The following is a 20,069-nucleotide window of genomic DNA, read 5'->3' as shown; positions in this document are numbered from 1 at the left end:
ACAGCTGTGTTCTACTGCCTTCTATTAAAATTGTTCACTGTTTCAAGCTACGTAAGGTAAGGATCAAGCCAAGATCGTAGACAACCACTCTCAGACTTTACCAGACTTAAACCAGAATTTTTGGGAGGAATGCATCTTTTTTCAACCCGGATACCAGAGCATGTCGTCGATGCCACCGACCAGGGCAGGCATAGCCTCAACGTTCGGTTTAATAACTCGGTAAATACAGCAAACTATAGGCACTAGGGATTTACAGCAAAAAGTTCCACTCGATGAACAGCCTGTCAAATTGATTATTCACTCATCACAGCCCAGACAGCCGTCAGCCCTCCCACAAGAGCCAAAGACCCTCGCACAATATTCATCCATCGCCAACGCTTCAGCAGCTCCACTACTTCCTCTTTGCTTGCCTTCTCTAGCTCATCCTTGCTAGCCGCAATAGCATTCAGTCGATTGTTGGTGGCCATCATCACAAGCCCAGTCCAGGGTATCTGGGATATAGTAGCGGCAGCGGCAGCAGCCCAAATTGTGCGCTGAGAGGGGACGAGATATGCGGCAAATGCTGAGGCTGAAGCCGATACAATGGAAAGTGGAACCAAGGTTACGGCGCCTCGAATGTAGAAGTCCTTGAAAAAGGCTGTGTTCATGGAGATGGGCTGCTGGTAGAGAAGCGGCACTGTGAGATGAGAAGCGCCGATATTGACGCCAGCCAGGAAGATGGACGAGGTAAGCCCAATGGCCTGAGTGACACGGGTCGTGGAGTCCATTATGGTATTGTGTTTGATCGTCAATTATAGGAAGGCTGGCTCAGATATGTTTGCGTTGTTTTCTGGGCAAGAAGTTGTCTCCTGTGGATACGCAATGTGGACGTTAATGAGAAGGGGAGGTAAGACGATTGATAAGCTTTGATAGTCCCGATATCATACGCCACTGACGTCAATGAACCTCGATGCAAGATTGCTATCAACGCGTCGCGCTCAAGTCCAAGTTGTTATTGCTCTTGTGTATAGAGGTCGCAGCCGCGCAGCAGAGGGAAACTAGAGTCTGAGAAGCGGTTGGCACATATCTACTATGTTCAGGGTAGAAGTTGGAAAAGATCTGAGCCAATATCAAACAACTCCGGATTAAAAGGCGTCTGTTCTGTAGCTCAAACCCACGTGCATGGCTGAGACGACCACGTTGATCGACGCAGCCACGATCCAACATCGAATTCAGATCTTGGTAAAATTCTATAAGGTGATTTAAGATGGTGATGAGTAGAATGATCGAAAATATCTTATTTATTCAAGGATTATCAATTCGTATTCACTGACTTCGTACCCTCCTGGTTTTAGATGACGATTTTATCCTCCGCCTTCGCCCACTACAGCTCGTAGCGGAACTCCTTATTCTCCAGGTCCGTCAAGTCAAGAAACTCGTGATTATCTTCGACCTGGTACTCAGATCCCTGTGCAGCCTTGGCCTCATCCCTCAGTCTATTCCTCCTCTGGAAAACCCATCGCATGACAAACAGATCAACAGTGCATAGGAAGTAGATGATGCAGATAGAAATCTTTGCTGGAAGATATCTCGGGCCATCTCGAGCCTGGAAAGTGTGTGGCGAGATGATGTTGCCAACCGTATAGGCAATGGTTCCGATACAAGACACGGTGATCTTCTTTGTAGAACCGGCAACGTTGGAACTCTGAAGACCGAGAATTGTTGTCCAACCGATGGGAATTCCTCCAGTCGTGTAGTATCCGATGAGGGCGGGAACCTTCTCCGTAGTTGCCATGAGGATGGCGCCGATAATTGCAGGAATATGACCAAGGATACAAAAGTACAGACGCTGTCTCGTCTTCATGGCCGCGTAGGTCAAGCCGATCAAAAAGACAATCTCCCAAGCGCCAAGAGGCGTGACCAGCAAAAGAGACTCCTCGCTCGTGTACCCCATGCCCTTGACCAAAATGTTTCCAAAACTTGTCGCGATAGAGTTGGGGATGTTGGCGGCGAATACCCAGAAAGCATAGAGCCAGGTCATAGAGTCCGTCAAGGCTTCGCGAACATGGCCCCATTTGAACGTCTGAGATCCAATTCCCTGCTCATTGCCACGGATTCTCTGCAGGTGCAGAGCCTTTTCCTCCTTCGATAAGAACCCAGCGACGGCCGGAGAGTCTGGCATGATGAACCAGAACGACATTCCCACGAGGCCAGTGAGAAGGCCAAGGAACAGGAAAATGACCTGCCAGCCCTTGAGGGCAGCATCGGGATCTTTGCCAACATGGGTAGCCACACCATATGCAAAGTAGCCGCCAAACATCTGGGCCATGCCGCAAACCGAGAACCAAATACCGACACGAAACGCCTGCTCATCCTTGTTGTACCACTGAGAGGTGAAGAGGACCCACGCCGGGACGATGGCAGCCTCCAAGACGCCAAGAAAGAAGCGGCACGCCAAGAGACCCGAGTAGTTGGTACAAGCGGCCATGCATGCAAGCGTAGCGCCCCATAGAGTGACGTTGACAGAGACGTATTTGGCAAGCGGGAACAATTGCAGGAGTCGGATGGTCGGGAATTCAAAGGCAAGTTGGCCGAAGAAGAAGATGGAGGCAACCCAGTTGAACTCATTACCAACCAGTCCAGTCGATTGGATGATGCCTGTGACACTGGCGTACGAGATGGCTGTCTTGTCGATGTACTGCAGGAAGTATACAATGCAAATCAGAGGCATGATATGGGTGTCGATGCGGCGTTGGAGTCGTTTGTTTTTCTGAGCATCGAATGGTTCGCTGATACCACCCGTCTCGTTGAGCAGGTCGAGGGCTGCATCTGCACCGGTCTTGTGCACATATTCGGGTTTTGAGGGGACAGGAGGCTCAACAGGCTGACTCTTGGTAGAATTGACGATAGAAGGAGTCTTTTCTGCTCCTTTCGAAGGCGACTCGATGTCGCTTTTCTCCGATGTATCAACCATGACTGGATGTGAATTGAATGCGGCTCTGCAGACTGCTGTTAAAAACACAGCCAGGATGAGCCTCCATATTTATATCTCTGCAAAACCAACACCAGGTCAAAATCATCCAACAATCTCTGATGCGAACACTTTTCACGCAACGTGGAGTTGCAATCAAAGGATGCTCGTTTCAGTTTCCTAAGCCGGGATAGACAAACCCACACAAGAGCACAGGTCGGGCCACAAAGCGGCAGAGTCAGCTCTGCAACCCAAGCACGTCATCGGGGACCGAATGATGCGAACGATTACCCATGGTTATACGCAGCAAAAAGCTCAGTTGCCCGAGGTTAAGAGAGCGATAGGACCACTTTTGGTGCTGTGAAACAATGGCAAATTGTGCCGTCTTCAAGTCGTGATTTTCCTAATGGGGCAGGTCCGAATTAAAGTCGACCATCTCGTATATTCGAGACCTTGTCTTTGGGTGGAGGGCATGTTATCCTTGCTGAATATCATCGAACGAACAATTTGCGTGTTGCCGTTTGTGGGCATTGAGTAGCAATTACAACCCCGGAAGTTCCGAGGCTTCGGTTAGCCCATTAATCCCAATCGATTGGGATACCTTTAAGCACCCACCTTGAGATACACTACCACAGTGTTTGGCTTCTTGATTGATCGCCAAGTGTTGAAGTCTCCTTCATAACCTCAATATTGAAGGCTGTCTTCCAATCAAATATCTTCTCCGCATGGTGTAGTTGGTTTATCACGTTCGGCTGTAACTGGAAAATTGCCACCGAAAGGTCCCTAGTTCGATTCTGGGTGGGGAGATGAGTCTTTCCTTTTGCTGCCCAAAGCATTGGTTTACTTTTTGCTCCCGCCGTCCTCTGCCAAGTTATGATGATTGAACTTGGTTGGCCAATTGCCGTGGTTGCCTGGAAACCCTACTTATCTACCAATGAATACTTCTCTAACAACCCTTTGACATCCAGGACCACCAAGAAAGCGTCCCTGAAACTTGTAGCATCGTGCAGATATAAGGTTTCCGGGACTCGGTACTCGTGTCCCGGGTAATCAATACACCGGTTCTGATGGAATTAATGTGCTTGTGAGACTTGGCAATAGGCAGCAGTGGTCATTGTGTTTCGGCTATTGGTTCAACCAACGCCACTGATCGACGTTTGCTTGAGCTACCAATCCGATCAATACGAAAGCGCCTCAATGCTTGGCTTGTATTCACAATAGTACACGATGTTGCAACATAAAAAGGACAGAATTGTCCTGTAAACAATTGGTATCTTCACTAACTACCCAACACAAGCTTGTTGTCTACCAGTCCACCAAAGTCATCAACTCAATCCCTACCAGCCACCATCATGCCTCGCTACATGCTTCTCATCAAAGCCTCACCCGAGGCCGAAAACCCAGATGCAACCACCCCCGAGATTTTCGAGGAGATGACCACCTTCAACGAGGAGCTCCACGCTGCTGGCGTCCTCCTCAGCGGTGATGGCCTCCGCCCAACCGACGTTGATAGCTATCGAGTCACGTATTCCTCGGATGGCCCTGCGCAAGTGATCAAGGGGCCGTTTGACGTCGAAAAGGAGGCCCACGTGTGTGGCTGGTGGATCTTGAAGACTAAGGATGTGGAGGAAGCTTTGGACTGGGCGAAGAAGATCCCGTTCAAGGAGGGAGAGGTTGTGGTGAGGCGGATTGCTGAGATGGAGGACTTTGGTGATACCGTGTCTGAAGATGTCAAGGAAAGGGAAAAGAAGTTGATGGCCGAGATTGAGAAACGCGCCTAAGAGAACATGAAGTTTACTTCTACTGCTGTCTACTGAGCTCGGACGACCTAAACTTTTCACTTGTACCGACACCAAGTTTTGGTGAGGGTCTCGCAGGGCGGGGAATGAAGAAAAATGCTTTGATGTATCGTGACCAAATTTCGCACCCAGGGGCCTGAATTCTAACCTTATCCTCACTCATGAAGTTCTTCCTGTCGACACTTCAATCTGAAACTGGGGTTAAATCCTTGGATCTGAAGTATGAGCATCAATAGAAGGATCGGAAATCAGGATGCCGTTCTCCCCCAACCTAAGTACATCCACATGAACCTCCTGACCAATGTTAAATGTTATTAAGGACCGCGGGGGATTCATTGCTTGAACGATCCGACGCGGTCTCCATCGCAATAGCCTCTCGGGAAGGGGGAGGATGATGATCAAGGTTTTCGTAACAGGACAGACCCGATCCATAAGCCTTAAGTGTCGAGAATGCCTACTAAGATACATCCAAATTCGAGCGCAAAATAAAGAGAGAGAGAGAGAGAGAACAATTGTATTGATATCGAGAAATCCATTAAGTCTTTACTCCTTTTCTTCGCCGGCTCCAACAGCTCTCTCTACTACCGGACAATCATACCGATCAGTCAAGCTTTATCCAACATTTGAGCATGTACTAGCATCCGCTTGACCCCATTGCACTCGCTAATCCGAGGATAGTTATCCCTTTATCATGACTTCGACGATGGAAGATTTCGAAGCAGCCCATTCTGAAATCTTTTGGTGCGATTTGCTGCCGTACATGGGAATCTGGACGCCAGATACGGCAGCCGTCTTTGAAAATTTCGAAAATGCCAACTTTTTCGGGCGGTTCAATACGTGGCACTCGGCCCAGGAGATCGGAGAGGCAATCGAAGCCACAACATGGGTGGACCACTCTTTCTGCTTGTTCCTCGACAGCACTATCTTCGTCTTTTCGGGGACTCGAGAGGATCACTCCAGGCATATGAATCAAGTCCGGTGGATGCTCGAAGGCCTCTTCATGGGCCATGATCACTTCAGCTGTGTTTGCTTTGCGCCGACAAGCATTCGTGCAGGCTTCACCATTGACCTGCTTGGACGAGCTTTTATCGTGACGGACGTGGGTACTTTTATTAGCTCTAATGGCCTCGGGAATACACGTGAGGAAAATTAGATTGATGGACCGTTGGTTGAAGGGTTCAGTGATCTTGTTATCGTTACTGGTTATTGCGCAAGTTTCAGGTTTCGATATCCTCGGTCTTATTATAATCAATACTAATTACTTCTCAACCCGGAGACGAAACACAGGCATACCACAGCCGAATTTCCATTTCCACAGCTAAGCTGTTGCCGCTCTAAGTTAAGCAGGTGCTGGGCTCAGACCGAGGAGCCCGTAGTCCAGCCCAAGACGCAGCATCTGGGTGCTTGGCGATGTGCTCTGGGGCCAACAACATCCAACTCATCAGGCAGCCAAGAAATGGCAATGTGTTTTCTTGTTCCGGACTGTTTTTGGGTTCTCCTTGTCTCGTCCTAGTGGGACCATCCGGACTGCTCTGCTGCTGGCTCCTTTAACATTCTCCTCAACCCAAGCACGGCTCAGCTGAGGCCCCAAAAATATCACGATCTGGGTCATTTGCCATGGATTCCAACGTGGCACAAATACCGATGATTAGACAGCAGTCACTGCCCTCTTGTCTACCAACAGCCGTTACAAGGACATTGCGGAGTGGGGGAGATTCTGCAGCGCGCTTCCTCAGTTATTGATGAGGGTCAGTCCGGGGCTTAAGCGCCAGCTTGCTGTTAATTAAAACACCTGGACGTGCGAGCCATCACAGCAGGAGCCCAACAGGAGCTGGTCAGGTCTGGAGAACCCTTAGATCCTTTCTATCCACTGGACATCAATCAGCAGAGCATACCAGAACTGGTGGCACTGGCACTGAATTCGGAGCCGCCCAAGCGGGTTGGCGAGATGAAGCTTGAAAACATTTCTGCTGGCATCGAGAATTTTGGCCCGCGCCAGAAGATGGGTTGGGTCGAGTCAATCGATGATAACACGGTCACGACAGGAGCTCAAGCGAACCCAGCTATCCGAGAGGAACAACTTCAGCTGAGATTCGGCAGCTCTGCTCCAATGGCACAACGAAAGGCCATTGGAGTATCAAGAGTAAACACAGGCCAACTCTATCGATAAGTGGTCAGTCTTTGGATGTTTCGGGTGCTGGGCCACTGTTTCTGGAGCCTTAGGTTACTAATACTGAGGACAGATCATTTACTATTCTGATGATACTTGTCAATCTAAGTGTTGAATAAGTCTTCGAGAACACTATAGGACGCGTCAGGGAGATTGGAATCTTGTGAATAATATGTATTGCTGTCTAAAGTCAACCGGCTTGGCAGTCTTCAATAGAAACAACAACAGAATATGAAACAACCTCCGGACTCGCCATGACATGTTTCCACGGGCCGTCGGCAGGCTCTCAATAAATCCACCAGTCGCAACTTGTCGATGCTTGTTGTTTCATGACTGCTTACGTACCTCGGGAGGATCCGTGCATACCCAGGCCCTGTATATACGAAGGAATGTGTTCGTCTACTTCATCTGTTGTCGACGTTGGCCCACTTAAACAATCTATTCATCCCTGTTTCTTCACGGGAAGATTACCATTTATAGACGGAATTGACCAAGGGGCACCATCTCCACAGAAGCATTGAATACAGTATCGAAGAGATACCCACTAGAACAGGTTTCGAAAAGACTGGTTTAATCTGCTTGAAACAAAGGGATAGGCGAGTCAACAGTGCAATGCAACTATAAATCCTGAAGACGGCCATCAATCCATCAACTCAACATCACCAACACTAAACAACTACACTTCAAAAACACGGCTACCGGATAGATAAGCGTCGTTGCGATAAACTTGTCCAAAATGTTCCCCCTCGCCACGATCACTTCCCTCCTCGCCATCGCCGGCGCAGCTAGCGCGACGCTGGACCCAGCTACTAGCAACACCAAGGGCGCGTACCCTCGCAACCCGGGCTGCTCCCGTACGTGCCCCCGAGATCTGTCGGCCGAGCCCACCCGCATGCACGCTAACGCAATGTGATGTGTCAAATAGCCTCCAAGGTCTCCAACGCCATCCAGGCGGCTGAGTGCGCGTACAACACCCGTGTCTCGGGCCAGCAGACGTTTGCCATCTTCCGTGTCGATCACCAGTACGATAAGAACAACGGTGCCCCGTACGGAACTTGCGAGGCGTATCAGTGCACCTCGCCCACCAGCGATCAGATGACTGCCGACGATGACTACTGGACCTTTTTCTGGACGTAGGTACAACTCGTGAGGGGATTGGGGGCTAAGCTGACAGTGCACAGTGGTAGCGGCGAGTCCTCTGGCGTTGGGACCACCTGCATCAAGGACCCCAACGACGGTACCTGCGGATGCGAAAACTCGGACGGCACCTTTATCCACGGTGGAACCAACTGCGTTTAAGAGCCTGAGGGGTAAGAAGGCTTGGGCTCCGGTAGCAAAGCTGACAGCAGGCTGCGGAATGGGGTAAATAGCATCATCGAGCGCGGGAATCACTCGGCAGGGCGTATTACTTGGTGTATATACATTATGACTTCGCACGGACGAAGAGCAGTCAAAATCTTACATATTCAGGAGCATGCTTTATCACAGTCTTCTATTTATTGGCATAACAGCCACTGTACTGTACTGTACGGCTTGCTGACGCTTCAAGCACGTGTCGGCTTGTGAAATCTATTTCGATCCATCCTTATCGCACTCTCGCCACTCGCCTTCCGCGACGGCACGCATCTTGCATATCTTATGGGGCCCCTGACTAGGCAACATCAGGCAGCTCAAGAACGTGCTTCAGGAACTCGACGGCATCGTCTATCCCAGTTGGGGAATTGAACCAGTGCTCACCATCTGGATACTCTTTCCACGTCACTTGAGCCCCAAATCCTCGCAGGGTATCTCTCAAAGCCCTCCCATTCTCAACCAAGACGACGTGATCATTCACGCAGTGCTCCAGCAGCACGGGTGTGTTCTCGAGTATGCTAGCATCACTAGGCGACCCCTCCAGGTCGAGGACCTGTCTGGTGGCGGCCAGAGAACGACCTGGGAAAGGCATCCTGCACGAAAAGCCTAAAAAGGCACCGAGTCGTCGCTTTTGGGCCTCGCCATTGATCGGCCCGAGAATGTCCAGATTTAGCAGGGTATGGACGCTTGTTGCGGCACCCTGACTGATGCCGGCCAGCACGATGCGGTCCCAGTGACCTTCCAAGAGGGCAGCCTCATCGGCCAGGATGTCACGAATGCGCTGGACACTCTCCCTGAGACCAACGGCCTGAAGTTCTTCTCGTTCGGCAAAGTTTTGTACGTTCCAGACGTCAAACCACTGGTTGATTCTGTTGAGGGGGAATGCCTCGTTGGAGGTCATTGGAGCGTGGGGAAACACCCATCGGAACGACGGAAAGATCTGGTCTAGAGTGCGGTTGCTCGAGTCGGTCGAGTATCTAAGGGAGCTACTAAACTTGAGTGCCGAGTCGCCGCGGCCGTGGAGAAACACGACGGTATGGGTGTGTGTGGCTGAAGCTGGCACGACAAGGGGAGGTAGCAGGGAGCCCATAGTTTGGTTTTGGTGGTGATGAGGTTTTTGACGATAACGGAGTGAGATGGTGATCATCACGACTACTGAATTCATTCTCGGTCTTGATATCTGGTGCTGCGCCATTAGGCAGCGAAATGTTGACATCTGCCTAAGCTGACGGCCAATTGAACTCGGGCAGCAGCTCCAGTTATACAAGGCATCAAGCTATACAGGCATCATGCTACAGAGGCATCATATCGTGAGACGTCAAGAACCTCTTCAAAGACACCATCTAGAGAGCATGCACCCAACATGCATTCCCTCCACGGACAGCTCCAGCAGAACCAACAGTCGGCATTGATAGCTTTAGCCAGTCAAGGCCCAGACCTTACCCCGCCTTTGACCCCTGATCTCACCAAAGTCGGGGCCCACGACCCCAAGCTCCCGGTATCACCAAGAAAACAGGCTGGCGTTTCACCGCCCCCCCGGTTTACAGTCCAAAGTCAGCAAATTGCACCAACGCCCTCCGAAGCTAGCGATACTTTAAAACAGGCTCTGGGTGATCCGCGATTTGTCTGCAGTAGGCGCTCTCAGTCCGGTGATGGGTCTAGTAAGAACGATATCGAGGAGTTGCACAAGGGCCCGAGGACCCGACGATCCGAGGTGCGTCTTTAGCGTCGGTCGGCGAACCGAGCCGAGTTAATCATGTCTTTGTCTTTTCGCTTTGATGTGAATAACTTCAATCGGCTCGACAATGTGATTGATTGATGGCGGCTGAGGGCGCAACTTGACGCACATTTCCTCGGGTGGTTCCGTTGCTGACTCTCTTCCTGTAATCAAGTGGCGGAATGTCGTCGAGCGAAAAGTTATCCCTTCTGGAAGAGTCCGACCGCGTGGCCATGCCTCCCAAAGTTTGGTGCCTGTCGAATCAAACAGATCAATAGGGAGATGATGGTGGGCTTGACGTCTTGGATACGGGAGATGCAATCATCCAGAGCATCTATCTGTGGCAAGCCATATTCCTCTCGCAGTTGTTTTGCTTGACTCGCTCATCAGAAAAGCCTCGTCGCAGCGAGCGCCTCAGAAGAAGGGAGGAGACAAGCTTTGCAGGCGTTCAAAGACACGGCGCACGTCGATCATCTGCTGTAATTTCTTTTTTGGCGTCGAATACGTCGTATCGTATCCCTTCCCTGACCGAGGTTCCCCTCAGAAGCAAAAAACACACCAGTGACCGCTGGTTGAAATCGATCGCTAAATAGTTCGCCGCTTGTCACAAAGAGGCTCCGTCGTAAATGCAAATGTCGGCGTCATTGGTGCTTTCTCGATCGGCCAACTTGCGAGCTTCCCCTAACCTTGGTCCGCGCGCAGATCCCATGTGAAATGGGTCTTCTCTCTCTCATCTCACTAGCCTCCTCAAGACCTGGAAAAGACCCCCTCATGCCGGCAAACTCTGATGAGGCGTCTGGGGTCGTGGCGATCCGCGAGTCGGTAGCGTGCGGTTGTTACCCAGTTCCAGACCGGGGGGGGGCCAGACCAGCTCTTCAAAGGGTCAGCCACTGCGACTGCTGGCCGCGAAATGCAGTCCTGGGCTGAAGCCTCCCAATGGCTCTTGGTCGAAACGGTCATCCCTCGCCGTCGGCCCAATCGAGATCCAGCCCCATCAACAAGAGCCGGCAGCCGGGAGCCGGTGGGCATCTCCATCGCGGAGAGAGCCAATGGGCTAGACTAGAGTAGTTCAAGGCGTCACCCCAAATAGGGTTCTGCCCGTTGGACGCTGCTGTCCTCCTGGCGTCCAATCCCCTCGGGACGACATGAGTGCCGTACCGTGCAACGCTGAAATTGCCGTGCTGCGACATGCATAACGAGGCTGGACCTCCCTCTCCTCATCAAGCCCCCTCCCCCCTCTCCGCGCGCCTCTAGCGCTACACCTTGCTTTGGGGATTGATCCGCGTGAGCCCTGGAGGAGGCTTGCTCTGACGCCGATTTCGCCATTTGCTTGCTTTTCTTTGGCCCATCTCCCTCCCTGCCTCCCCGGGGGGACGCCAAACAAATCTGCATCAAACCCTTACCTTTCCCCATCCCATTCCCTCCTCGATCGAGACCATTATTATGGAAAACAAGTTCCGGACACCTGCAACCCGCATGATATGATCCCATCTCTTCTTCACTCGAGATGCAATGATCACTCTCCTTTCCCCCCACTACAAAGCCCAGGAAGTAACCGAGACCGACCTCGTCATCGCTTCGCTCGCTTGGGGCTTCACCATCGGGTTCGGCTGGCTGACGACCTGGACCGCTGTCAAGCAGACCACGCAGGTCTACCGCCGCCATGGGAGGCGCGTCTTGAAGAATGCCTACGTTTGGATGATATGGCTGGAGCTCCTGGTGTGCCTCATCTTTGCTGTCATCTGCTTTTTGCATTTACTTGGCTATATACCCCCGAGGTGAGATGCCTTGCCCTTCAACTCCTACACTCACTGACCGTCATCCCTGCAGCTTTGCTTTTTATTTCACAATTCGTAAGTTGGTCGTCTTCTTGTCATTAATATCCTTCCTAACCTCCCCTTCAGTTACGACATGGGCCCTTCAAGTCCAATTCCTCTTGCAGATTATCGTCAACCGATGCTCCATCCTCCTCACAGATAAGAATAAAGCATACCGCCTCAAGGTAGGCGTCGCCATTCTCATCACGGCCGTCAACATATCAGTATACAACATCTGGATCCCTGCCCGACTGCAGATATCCGAGCGATACATCTGGATCAACGAGTGGTGGGATCGCTGCGAAAAGGTCATCTACCTCCTCGTCGACGCTTCACTCAACCTCTACTTTATCCACGTCGTCCGCGTCAACCTCATCGTCCATGGCCTCACAAAGTACAAGAGGTTGACGCACTTCAACATGTTCATCATTGGCTTCTCCCTCAGCATGGACGTCCTCATCATCACCATGATGAGTTTGAAAAACACCTTTGTGTACGTCATTGCCACTGGTCTCGCCTCTGACCGCTTGTTGCTAACCTCTCTTAGATACATGCAGTTCCACCCACTAGCATACACCGTTAAACTAAACATCGAAATGTCCATGGCCGACCTCATCGGAAAGATCGCCCGAGACAAACACTGCGGTGTCATATCGGAAGGCACATTTTCCAGCACCATTAGCGACGGCCAGTATCAACTCGAGTCCATCGATCAGAGATCGACTACCGATAGCCAGAGGAGACTGTCGGGCCGAGACGAGTTTGGCTTTGTAGCAAAGCCTAGGAGGATTTTGCATTGCTGCACAAGGCGCACAGGCGAATTTCACAGAGAGGTTCCAGAGGAGTTTCCGGAGCCATGAATGCACAGCATACTAGAATATTAATACGTTATTGTACATATATACAACATATGTAATACATACTGTTTAGATTACTCGAGTCACGATGAAGGACAGCAGCGTATGATGACCATGTCCGGTGTCTATCGAAGTCCCAGATGCTCCGTAAAGCGCATTGTATATTACTGTTTCTAATGCTGGTTGTTGTTACGTCTACTCTGCTAATTCTAAGCAGCTTGCGGGTCAAAAGCAGTGGGAGTTGAGACAGATCGACAGTATAATATCTTGCAATAATCATCTTGGCGACTTGAGCATAATTAGCGATGCGCTTTTCTAAGGATTCTTATTCTGGTAAGAGGTGAAAGGCCAGGTCTAACCAATATTCACGGCCGTAAAATGGTCCTGAATAACCCTACTGTCAAGGTACTCTCGTGGTGGCATGGATGATAATCAGCTATCCATATATCTCCTACTTGGGTGCTCTGCGCAGAAGCCGAGCACTTCATCAAGTGCATAGTCAAAGTTTATTCTAATCGAATCTTTTGGGTGATAACATTTCTATCTCTTCTGGACTGATTCGATATCTTGATTTTCCTCGGATAATCATCATGTTAGGGAATCTTACGCTTTCGACTTTCACTTTGTAAATGTGGATGCATTGTAATCGAGTTTTAGGTTTATAAAGCTACAGACAGAACGATTCCTCAAGCAATGAACGCACAGATATCCTGTATTCCCAAAGAGGAAAAATGCTTCCGCGGGAATACCGCAAGTCATGATTCATAAACACATCATGTCCGGCCTAATTGGGAGCGTGAGCATGGGAGGCCGTGCTGGGCTTCCTGTTAATCCCTGTCCTCTCCGACGCAGCCTGCTTTGCCTGAACGATGAGAAGGCTCACGTTGGAAGTAGCTGTCCGCTTGATCTCGTTGGCGAGGCTGGCGGGAACTGAACCAAGAGTACCGCGGATACTGCTAGATCCAGAACCAGATGAATCACCACCAAGAGCAGTAACCGAACGACCGAGGATGAAGATGGTGGATTGCTTGTCCTCTGGTTGAGAGCTTAGAAGACTCGAAGCGATGGTAGCGGTCCTCTCGGACGACAGCTCGGTGAAGTTGATCCGATCGACGATGGCTTCGGGAATTGTGGACTTGATCTGGTTAAAATGCAGGTCCTCGGAAGCATCCTTGTCGGGCAGGGAAATAATCTCGACGTCAATGTTCTCGTTCTGGGCGAATTGCAACGCAAGTCGGAAAGCGTAAACGTCATCCTCGCTACCGGTGTAGAGAACGCGAATGCACTTCTTGCGACGGCTTTCGGCAGAATGGAATCGAATGGCGGTCGGATCTTGCACATCGGATTTGCTGATGCCAGAAATCTGTCTGGACAAGGCTCGGGTTGGTCGCACGTCGCTGTCGGTGGGATCAAGAAGGGTGCTGTCAATAAAGAGGCCGACAGCAGCTATAGGCTTCGCGTGGTCAAAGATGTTGGCCATTAGTTGGGTGAAATCTCCATTAGCGAGAGGGTCTCCCCGTGAGGCGCTGTAGAAAGAAGGAAGCTCGGAAATGGTGCCGGTCTCACTCCAAGGAACCAAGATGAGGTCGCTCTTGAGCTTGGTAGCCTCGGTCGCGAGAGTGTCTGCGAATGTGTTCTCGGGAACAACCGAGATCTGACCAGACACGACGACATCCCTAGTTGTGTTATTGGCGGATGTGCCGAAAGCCTTGATGATGGGATCGTGGCTGGCAAATTCCTCAATCTCGGAAACCTTCATGACTGAAGAGTTGCGCTCGGTCAGTCCAACAAGACGGCATCCGTGGATGCGAAGAAGAGGCTTGGGAGCATCCGTGCCAGGGTTAGACATGAGGCCTTCAGGTACAGCACTCTTCTCGCCGTGGGCCGGCAAGTCTCCTTCAATTGACGGGCGCTTGGCATGGCCTGCGGTAAAAAGAGACACGGTAGAGAGAAGACTGGATAATCCATCAGTTCGCAGATAAACAAGTACCCGATTGGCAACATCCTTGTCGCTCTCATCACTCTCATCCGTGTCGGGCGGGTTGAGAGGGTTCCCATCCCAATCAATCTTACCCTGCTTCCACAGCTCCAACTTGCGCTGGTACGATGGCGGATAAAGCCAGCTGACGAGAGGGGTCGTGAGGAAAGTAGTAACAAGGGCCATTACGACAAAGATGGTGAAAGTCCTAGTGCTCAGAATCTTTGCCTGTAGACCAATGTTGAGAACAATCAGCTCGACAAGTCCCTTGCAAGACATGAGCGTTCCAATGGTGACGGACTCGCGCCAGACCAGGCCATTCAATCGAGCGCCCATAGTGCCGCCAAAGAGCTTGGTGAAGAAGGCAGTCACGGTGACGGCGACGACATAACCCCATGTAATACCGCTGTCGAGCAGCGAGAGGTTGGTGTTGATGCCCGAAAGCGCAAAGAAGAGAGGGACAAACAACGTCGAGATGAGATCCTCAATCTTCTCGGTGAGCTTAATGGCAAAACCTCCCTCGTGAGGACACATGAGTCCGACCATGAAGGCTCCAAAAATGGAGTGAACACCGATGACGCTGGTGAAGAAAGCAGAAGCAAAGACCATGAGGATGGTCAACGCGACAACAGCTTCAGTAGGTCCATTCTCCAAGCTGTGCGTCTTGCGCAGCACCCACATGAAGCATGGGCGAACAGCGTAGGCTAGGAAGAGTGAGTAGCCGACGGTGACGAGGAGGATGTAGACTGCAGTTACTCCAGCGCCTGAATTGACGAGGGTAACGCAGAGAGCGAGGAGGACCCAGCCGACAACGTCGTTGATGATGCCGGAGGTGAGGACGATGACGCCCACGTTGGTGTTGAGCAGCTTCAAAGCCGTCAGGATGCGACAAAGAACTGGGAAAGCGGTAATAGCAATGGCAACACCAATGAAGAGCGCAAAGACGCCAAAGCTGATGGGCGCAAGCTCGGGGTCGTCGCCGAATTCGTGGTACAAGCCGTAAGCCAGGGCAACACCGCAGCCGAAGGGGATGGCCATGTCGAGGGTTGCGACACCAACTGCAGTACGCCAATTGCGCAGCAGGTAGGTCAGGTTGATCTCCATTCCGACGAGGAACAGGTACAGAATGAGACCGATGTTGGCGGCGAGGCGGAAGGGCGCCATGCCCTCCTTGGGGAAGATGGCATCGGTGAAGCCAGGGACGCGACCGAAGACTGACGGACCAAGCAGGATACCCTTCAATCGTTAGCTATGTTTGCGTACGGTGGGCGCTCAACTCACAGTAATGACTTCCGCAATGACTCTCGGTTCCTTGATCTTACTCAAAGGCCAGTAGAGCAGCCTCGTCAGAGCAATGACGATGGTGGCCTGGATGATGAAGAGTATGACTGGGTCGGCGGGATTGAAGATAGTTGGGTTCAAGCCCTCAAAGATGCCACCCTGCTTTGGAGCTCTGTTCCCGGTCGCCTCGGCCGCTGCGGTGGTTGTCGTGGCCGACATGATGTAGACTCGTTACTCGCAATCACCACTGGAACAATTGCGAGTGAGAATCGACAATGAAGCTCCTCAACAAGCTGGAGAGGGGGGAGAAGTGAAGCTGACATGCGGGGGGAAGGGGTTCTACCTTGTTAAAGAACCCCCAGACAGATCCCTGCCTCGCGCATGTGAGAGAGAGGAACATGAGACAACAAAGCCAAGACGAAAAGACAAGGTTGCAGCCATCGCCCGCTTTCTCTTGGCGATGGCGTCTTTTGACGAGGCGAGCTTATCTGGGTGTGCTTAAAGAGCGGGGAAATCACAATCACAGCGCGCATAATTACCTTGACCGATAGCTTGGCTGATGGCATCCAACATAACTGTGGCTGCTCACCTGAGATTCCAACGTGGTACAACTTCTTTACCAGGCTGTGAATGCTGCATTACCCTGGACGTATTCAGGGTTGCTAGACGAAGCGAGGGCTATGTCGCGACGAGGAGGTTGGTGATGCATGGCCTCCCCTGTCGATCTGCCTGACAGCGACCGCAAGCGAACATGCCTCGTATTCTGACCAAGTCGGTTATTCGGGGCATTTGATGGTCTAGGAGGGGAATAACCCGTTTGCGCTTGCAAGACAAGGGCGCGGTAAAAGCCCAAGCCACGCGGATCCTGGGTGACGTTGCCAAGCCCTTGCAGTCGCCTCGCGCGGCTCAACGGGTGGTCTGACCGCCCCAAAACGCGGGGAAGAGCTTAAAGACAACATCTGTCAATCTGTCTGTCTCTTTGATCCTCCAATTCTGTGTCATGTGGTTGTTTTTGGCTGTTCCTTGAGGTCTTGAGTGATGGTTCTAGGCCTTTTTGGGGATTCGCGCTCTTGATCAACTCCCCGCTGTCACACACCACTTCGTGCCTTTCGCGTGCAGTGTGTCATGAGACTCCCCGGATGCTCGAGCTTACGCAGCCCGACATTCAAGCTTAAATGGGTGCTCAGACATGGGTATCATGAGTTCATCTGCCAAGTCTTGGCTACCATCCTCTATCATCGCACATGGTTCCAGGAGGGTTGTCACAGCGCTCAGGCGAGGAGGCTCTGTCAACCCTGAACAATGGACCATGACCACCGTAACCCACAGTCTTTATGCATGTCTCAAGTCTATCGCTTGATCAACTTAATTTTGGACAGGCCATTATCTTGCTTTGGGTTTGTGGTCGGATATTGACTTGGATCACCACATTTAGCCCTCGATTATGCATAATTCTATAGTCTTTTTTTTTTCCATTTTCACTCAAGAGTCACATGTGCTCTTGAGGTTTTGCCTTATGCTAGAATCCGGGATCATCTACATAAAGGCATAATTCAAAACTAGCTCTTCAAGCTGCATGGTTAAACGTTCAGCTGAGCAGTGGTGGATTCCTGGATGTGCTTCTGGTAGGGAGCCAGCCTCTTCTCCACGGGGCCTCCGGGACCGCAGTACTTGTCAACAATTTCCGCGCTGCGACCAGTGTAGCTAGAGAAGATGAATTAGTCTCAGTTGGGGTCAAGCCGGTAAAGGCAGCACTTACAGCTCGGCCTTGAGCATGTTGTCCAGCTCACCCCAGATGGGCTTGAAGAAGTCCTTGCTCTTCATGCGAGCGACCAGGTCGTTGGGCTTGCCCTGCAGTGAAATACTGTTATTAGTCACGGCCAATAAGAAAGACCGTCAGTCTGCCTTACCTCATTCTTGACCTCGTAGCCGGCTTCGTGGGAGAGGACACGAATTTCCTCGTGGGCCCTATGAGACTCGTTAGTTGTGTTTAACAGCCAAAACACTCATTACTTACTCCTGTCTCGAAGCTCCCTGGGCAACCAGTCTCATGATGATCTACGCTCAAAGATTAGCTCTGCTTTTTCAACGCTGGTAGCTTTGACGGGGACTTCAATGGCTCCTGATGATGGGAAATGCCATGATATTGGTCCGACGCATAGGAAGTAACTCACAGTCTCGGTGATCATGAAAGGAAGCTCCTCTTGGACACGTGCGTTGATTCGCTTGGGGTAGACCACCAGGCCATCCGAGATGTTGTCGAGTCCAATAAGAATAGCCTCGGCGAGGAGGAACATCTCAGGAATATCGATACCTTTGTGTGTTAGCAACGATGGATCGAGAGTGTTCCTGAACGTGATAACAAAGCACTTGGAGCAATGCTTTTGGAGCTCACCGCCACACCTGAGTGTGCTAGAAAGGAGGGATGAATAGGAGAATTACTTACGACGGATAGCAGAGTCGTCGAGTGTACGCTCCGCCCACTGGTCGGACAGGGTGTTGGCAAAGTTTGTGGGCTTGGACATAAGCTCACGAGCCAGACTGTAGACTCGCTCAGAGCGCATCTACACGAGGTTAGAATTGAAGCAGACATGGAGATAAAGGTGTTCCTACGGGGTTCCTCTTGTAGGCCTATACAAAATTGTTGTTAGCAAAGAGTGCATGGTAATCGTGGGCATACTAACCATAGCCGAAGATCCGATCTGAGACTTCTCAAAAGGCTCCTCAATCTCCTTCCAGTGAGCCAAATGCCTGATGTCTCCACAGATCTTCTGTGCAGTGGCACCAAGGCCAGCAACGGCGTTGGCAACAACCAGGTCGACCTTGCGGGTGCTTTAACTTCAGGTCAGCGGACTCCTATATTAGCGATAGAAAAAAGTCGGCTTACTAGGTCTGGGTGGACACGTCCTGCTCAATGTTAGCACATGTTGCTCTGTCAGATATCCGATAGATGTCAACTTACATAGCAAGCAGGGAATCCGAACTTCTCGCACAGGAGGTCGTTGAGCTTGTCACACTTGGCAGAATCTCCCTGGAAGCTGCAAGTAGAAAGGTTAGCATCCCCGAGCACAAGCATCTCAATAGACCGGCTGGCGTCAACAGTCTCAAAGTGGCGTCTACTTACATCTCCAGGAACGAGGCCTGTGTTCCAGTGGTTCCTACTCAGCTGTTAATTACCGAATGTTGAAAGAAAGCCAGAGGACCTACCTTGAGCACCTCGGAACTTGAGGTCCTTTCGAACTTGCTCAATGCTCTCAAGGTCGAACTGGGCATATTTAGAGCTCTGTCTAGTGGATTGTAATCATCTTTGACATACCATGAGGTCCTGGACCCATTGAGCGGCTACCGTGATGTTAGTCATGTATCCAGGCATACCATCACTTTGAACTCACCTCGCTTTCCGACAGTGATCAGCTGAGCAGCCTGAAGATGAGTGTAGGCAAGGGTAGGCTCCTCTACAGGGATGTCAGCAGGGGGTAACTATTGGGCACTCGTTTGCAGGATCATTACCCTTCCACTTCAGAGCAAAGGCAGACAGGTTCGAAATGACCTTGGCCAGCTTCTTGAGAAGAAGGTCCATGGCCTCTCGCATGAGAATCAGCTCGGCGTTGTCAGTGACGAAGCAGCTGGTTGCGCCATAGTGAATGATCCCTGCAGCGGATGGGGCCACGGCTCCGAACGCATGGACGTGCTATTCCAGCATTAGTCGGGACTTTCATAGACCCTGGCACGGCACAAAGCTTACAGCCATGACATCCTACACGAGCACTGGTCAGCACCAAATAAGTGATAGATATTCATCAATTGGGCTGGACGTACATGTCTACGAATCTTCTCCTCAACACGGGCGACCTCGAAATCCGAGTCAGTGACGGTGAGATGAGCCCTCATCTCTTCCAGGGCCTCGGCGGAGATGGTGTCAATTCCGAGCTCCTTCTCGCTCTCAGCAAGACCCAGCCAAAGCTTGCGCCAGGTCGAATGTCTGGAACGCTGGCTGAAAAGGTTCGACATGGCCGCACTGCAGTAGCGGGTGGTCAGAGAGGTCTGGTAGCCATCGTACTGGGGATTGTTCTGAGCCTGGAGCTTCTGGAGCTGCTGCTGCAGCTCCTCGATCTGCTTCTGGTGATCCTCGGACATGTTGTTACTC

General features: G+C 51.2%; 8 protein-coding genes and 1 non-coding gene across 9 annotated transcripts; 4 read left to right on the top strand and 5 right to left on the bottom strand.

Moving 5' to 3' along the window:
• Positions 1-293: 293 nt before the first annotated feature.
• LRP88_01118 (anthrone oxygenase family protein) lies at positions 294-767 on the bottom strand (the record flags this gene model as incomplete). Its single annotated transcript, XM_083237815.1, has 1 exon — positions 294-767. One exon carries the CDS (start codon positions 765-767, stop codon positions 294-296), a length of 474 nt encoding a protein of 157 aa, XP_083106320.1.
• Positions 768-1,363: 596 nt separating this feature from the next.
• LRP88_01117 (major facilitator superfamily domain-containing protein) lies at positions 1,364-2,953 on the bottom strand (the record flags this gene model as incomplete). Its single annotated transcript, XM_083237814.1, has 1 exon — positions 1,364-2,953. The coding sequence occupies one exon, from the start codon at positions 2,951-2,953 to the stop codon at positions 1,364-1,366; it is 1,590 nt and encodes a 529-aa protein (XP_083106319.1).
• Positions 2,954-3,669: 716 nt separating this feature from the next.
• On the top strand, positions 3,670-3,757 carry LRP88_01116. Its single transcript has one exon. It is a non-coding gene; the product is annotated as a tRNA-Tyr (tRNA).
• A 545-nt stretch (positions 3,758-4,302) lies between these two features.
• Positions 4,303-4,731, top strand: LRP88_01115 (YciI family protein; the record flags this gene model as incomplete). Its single annotated transcript, XM_083237813.1, has 1 exon — positions 4,303-4,731. One exon carries the CDS (start codon positions 4,303-4,305, stop codon positions 4,729-4,731), a length of 429 nt encoding a protein of 142 aa, XP_083106318.1.
• A 2,924-nt stretch (positions 4,732-7,655) lies between these two features.
• Positions 7,656-8,218, top strand: LRP88_01114 (uncharacterized protein; the record flags this gene model as incomplete). Its single annotated transcript, XM_083237812.1, has 3 exons — positions 7,656-7,773; positions 7,845-8,052; positions 8,101-8,218. 3 exons carry the CDS (start codon positions 7,656-7,658, stop codon positions 8,216-8,218), a joined length of 444 nt encoding a protein of 147 aa, XP_083106317.1.
• Positions 8,219-8,570: 352 nt separating this feature from the next.
• LRP88_01113 (Alpha/Beta hydrolase protein) lies at positions 8,571-9,362 on the bottom strand (the record flags this gene model as incomplete). Its single annotated transcript, XM_083237811.1, has 1 exon — positions 8,571-9,362. The coding sequence occupies one exon, from the start codon at positions 9,360-9,362 to the stop codon at positions 8,571-8,573; it is 792 nt and encodes a 263-aa protein (XP_083106316.1).
• A 2,139-nt stretch (positions 9,363-11,501) lies between these two features.
• Positions 11,502-12,666, top strand: LRP88_01112 (uncharacterized protein; the record flags this gene model as incomplete). The annotated part of the gene is made up of 4 exons (XM_083237810.1): positions 11,502-11,767; positions 11,820-11,842; positions 11,894-12,299; positions 12,354-12,666. 4 exons carry the CDS (start codon positions 11,502-11,504, stop codon positions 12,664-12,666), a joined length of 1,008 nt encoding a protein of 335 aa, XP_083106315.1.
• A 781-nt stretch (positions 12,667-13,447) lies between these two features.
• LRP88_01111 (uncharacterized protein) lies at positions 13,448-16,141 on the bottom strand (the record flags this gene model as incomplete). The annotated part of the gene is made up of 2 exons (XM_083237809.1): positions 13,448-15,877; positions 15,932-16,141. The coding sequence occupies 2 exons, from the start codon at positions 16,139-16,141 to the stop codon at positions 13,448-13,450; spliced, it is 2,640 nt and encodes an 879-aa protein (XP_083106314.1).
• Positions 16,142-17,502: 1,361 nt separating this feature from the next.
• Positions 17,503-20,059, bottom strand: LRP88_01110 (adenylosuccinase ADE13; the record flags this gene model as incomplete). Its single annotated transcript, XM_083237808.1, has 17 exons — positions 17,503-17,626; positions 17,682-17,773; positions 17,833-17,890; positions 17,940-17,980; positions 18,097-18,236; positions 18,369-18,486; positions 18,536-18,553; positions 18,607-18,754; positions 18,810-18,829; positions 18,885-18,960; positions 19,047-19,080; positions 19,130-19,187; positions 19,239-19,264; positions 19,315-19,377; positions 19,433-19,613; positions 19,668-19,679; positions 19,742-20,059. 17 exons carry the CDS (start codon positions 20,057-20,059, stop codon positions 17,503-17,505), a joined length of 1,527 nt encoding a protein of 508 aa, XP_083106313.1.
• Positions 20,060-20,069: the final 10 nt, after the last annotated feature.

The sequence above is a fragment of the Fusarium phalaenopsidis genome, assembly GCF_050370095.1.
Source record: "Fusarium phalaenopsidis strain FUZ10S chromosome Unknown contig_32278, whole genome shotgun sequence".
Classification (NCBI taxonomy): domain Eukaryota; kingdom Fungi; phylum Ascomycota; class Sordariomycetes; order Hypocreales; family Nectriaceae; genus Fusarium; species Fusarium phalaenopsidis.
This window is presented reverse-complemented; position numbering and strand designations above follow the sequence as displayed.